At 65.6% G+C, this 3,475-nt stretch overlaps 1 protein-coding gene across 1 annotated transcript; it reads left to right on the forward strand.

The window, feature by feature from the left end:
* Positions 1–223: 223 nt before the first annotated feature.
* On the forward strand, positions 224–3,358 carry LOC141477894 (metabotropic glutamate receptor 6-like; the record flags this gene model as incomplete). Its single annotated transcript, XM_074167068.1, has 4 exons — positions 224–295; positions 404–947; positions 1,393–1,784; positions 3,235–3,358. Coding segments are annotated over exons 1-4 (1,132 nt in total), but the record flags the coding sequence as incomplete, so codon positions are not given.
* Between the last annotated feature and the right edge of the window lie 117 nt (positions 3,359–3,475).

Below are 3,475 nucleotides of genomic sequence, written 5' to 3' on the forward strand. Positions count from 1 at the left end.
CTCCTGGTGCTTCCATTGGTTTCCTGGTGGATCCCCATCATCTCCTGGTGGATCCCCATGTTCTCCTGGTGGATCTCCATGGTTTCCTGGTGGATCTCCATGGTCTCCTGGTGCTTCCATTGGTTTCCTGGTGGATCCCCATGGTCTCCTGGTGGATCTCCATGGTTTCCTGGTGGATCTCCATGGTCTCCTGGTGCTTCCATTGGTTTCCTGGTGGATCTCCATGATCTTTTGGTGGATCCCCATCATCTCCTGGTGGGTTTCCATTGTCTTCATGATCTCCTGGTGGATCCCCGTGAACTCCTGATGACTGGGAGGGGGGGAGGGGGCGCACGTGTGTCCTCCTCCAGGCCACCCGCGTCCCTCACCCACCCTTTCTCCGTGTGTGTGTCCCCCCCCCAAGGCGGAGGAGATGGAGTGGGGCTCCAACAGCACGTCCCCCCCGCCCTCCGTCTGCAGCCTCCCCTGTGGGGCAGGAGAACGCAAGAAGCCGGTGAAGGGGGTCCCCTGCTGCTGGCACTGCGAGCTCTGCGGGGGGTACCTCTACCGCGCCGACCCCCTCACCTGCCTGCCCTGCCCCCCCCACCTGCGCCCCACCCCCAACCGCACCGCCTGCCGCCCCACCCCCATCCTGCGCCTGCGTTGGGGGGACCCTTGGGCCGCCGTCCCTTTGGCCTTGGCCACCTTGGGTTTGGCGGCCACCGCCTTCGTCTTGGTGACCTTCATCAAGCACCACGAGACGCCCATCGTCAAGGCCTCGGGGCGGGAGTTGAGTTACGTCCTCTTGGCCGGCATCGCCCTGGTCTACGCCATCACCTTCATCATGGTGGCCGAGCCCGGGGTGGGCGTCTGCGCCCTCCGGCGCCTCTTCTTGGGCCTGGGCATGAGCCTCACCTACGCCGCCCTCCTCACCAAGACCAACAGGATCTACAGGATCTTCGAGCAGGGTGAGGACGGGGAGGGGGGGACGCAGGAGATCTGGGGGGGACCCCGGGGACCAGGAGGGGAGCGGGAGTCCAGGGAGGAACCAATGAGGTTGGGTTGAGAGACGTAGGATGGAGTTCCACCAACCCCACGGTCCTCACCAGGACCAACCACATCTACTGTAGCCTCAAGGAAGGTGAGTTATGGGGGGACCAGAGGTTCTGGAGGACCCAGGGGACCAGGGAGGGGACAGGAGTCCAGGGAGGGACCCATAAGTCCAGGTTGAGGGACGTAGGATGGGGTTCCACCACCCCCATGGTCCTCACCAAGACCAACCACGTCTACTGTGGCTTCAAGGAAGGTGAGTTATGGGGGCAACCAGAGGTTCTGGAGGACCCAGGTGTCCAGGGGGTGGACCCGGGTGTCCGGACACCCCATAATTCCTCTCTTCTCCCCCCCCCCCCTCAGGGAAGCGGTCGGTGACCCCTCCCCGTTTCATCAGCCCCACCTCCCAACTGGTCATCACCTTCACCTTGAGCGGTCTCCAACTGGTGGCCGCCGCCCTTTGGCTCCTCCTCCGTCCCCCTCACGCCCTCATCGACTACGAGATGGGGAGGACCCCGGACCCCGAGGACGCCCGGGGGGTCCTGAGGTGTGACATGGCCGAAGGGGCCACCTTGGCCTGTTTGGCCTACGCTCTTCTCCTCATGTTGACCTGCACCGTCTACGCCGTCAAAGCCCGGGGGGTCCCCGAGACCTTCAACGAGGCCAAACCCATCGGCTTCGCCATGTACACCACCTGCGTCGTCTGGTTGGCCTTCGGGCCCATCTTCTTCGGGGCCGCCCAATCGGCCGAGAGGGTGAGGACATCTCGGGGGGGGCACCAGGAGATGGAGGAGGTGGGATCTGGAGGGGGTTCTGGGAGGTTCCAGGGGTTGGGGGGCAGCAGGAGATGGAGGAGGTGGGATCTGGAGGGGGTTCTGGGAGATGGAGGAGGTGGGATCTGGGGGGGGTTCCAGGAGATGGAGGAGGTGGGATCTGGAGGGGGTTCTGGGAGATGGAGGAGGTGGGATCTGGGGGGGGTTCCAGGAGATGGAGGAGGTGGGATCTGGGGGGGGTTCCAGGAGATGGAGGAGGTGGGATCTGGGGGGGGTTCCAAGGGTTGGGGGGCAGCAGGAGATGGAGGAGGTGGGATCTGGGGGGGGTTCCAGGAGATGGAGAAGGTGGGATCTGGGGGGGGTTCTGGGAGATGGAGGAGGTGGGATCTGGGGGGGGTTCTGGGAGGTTCCGGGGGTTTGGGGGCAGCAGAAGATGGAGGAGGTGGGATCTGAGGGGGGTTCCAGGAGATGGAGGAGGTGGAGATGATGGAGGAGCTGGGATCTGGGGGGGGTTCCGGGAGATGGAGGAGGTGGGATCTGGAGGGGGTTCCAAGGGTTGGGGGGCACCAGGAGATGGAGGAGGTGGGATCTGGGGGGGGTTCCAGGAGATGGAGGAGGTGGAGATGATGGAGGAGGTGGGATCTGGGGGGGGTTCCAAGGGTTGGGGGGCACCAGGAGATGGAGGAGGTGGGATCTGAGGGGGGTTCTGGGAGGTTCCAGGGGTTGGGGGGCACCAGGAGATGGAGGAGGTGGGATCTGAGGGGGGTTCCAGGAGATGGAGGAGGTGGAGATGATGGAGGAGGTGGGATCTGGGGGGGGTTCCAGGGGTTGGGGGGCACCAGGAGATGGAGGAGGTGGGATCTCGGGGGGGTTCTCCTCCCCCCCTCCCCCCCCCCAGGCTCTGCTCCAAATGAGCATCTTGATGGAGTGAGGAAGGGGGGGGGGGGGGGATGGTTTTGAGGGGGGATTTGGGGGGGAGGGGAATATTTTGGGGGGGGGGTAAGTGGGGTGGGGGAGGGGCGGGGGTGTGTAGTGACCCCCCCTCCCCCCACTTCCCCCCCCCGCCCCTCCCCCCCCCCAAAATGCTGCTCCAAATGAGCACCTTGATGGAGTGAGGGGGGGGGGGGGGATGGTTTTGAGGGGGGATTTGGGGGGGAGGGGAGGATTTTGGGGGGGGGGTAAGTGGGGTGGGGGAGGGGCGGGGGTGTGTAGTGACCCCCCCTCCCCTCACTTTCCCCCCCCCCGCCCCTCCCCCCCTCTAAAGCTCTGCTCCAAATGAGCATCTTGATGGAATGAGGAAGGGGGGGGGGGGGGATGGTTTTGAGGGGGGATTTGGGGGGGAAGGGAATATTTGGGGGGGGGGGGTAAGTGGGGTGGGGGAGGGGCGGGGGTGTGTAGTGACCCCCCCCCCTACCCCCCCCCCCCCCCCCAGGTGTTGGTTCAAACGGCCACCCTGACGGTTTCCATGAGCCTCTCGGCCTCCGTCCCCCTGGGGCTGCTCTACGCCCCCAAGGTCTACGTCATCCTCCTGCACCCCGAGCGCAACCAGCCCCGCCGCCCCCCCCCGCAGCGAACCCCCCCCCTAGAGCGACCCACAGCTTGGGGGGCAGCCCCATAGATGGGCCGAGGAGACCACCCCCCCCCCCCCCCCCCCCCACACACACACACACACC

This window comes from Numenius arquata, unplaced genomic scaffold, assembly GCF_964106895.1.
Source record: "Numenius arquata unplaced genomic scaffold, bNumArq3.hap1.1 HAP1_SCAFFOLD_1850, whole genome shotgun sequence".
NCBI lineage: Eukaryota > Metazoa > Chordata > Aves > Charadriiformes > Scolopacidae > Numenius > Numenius arquata.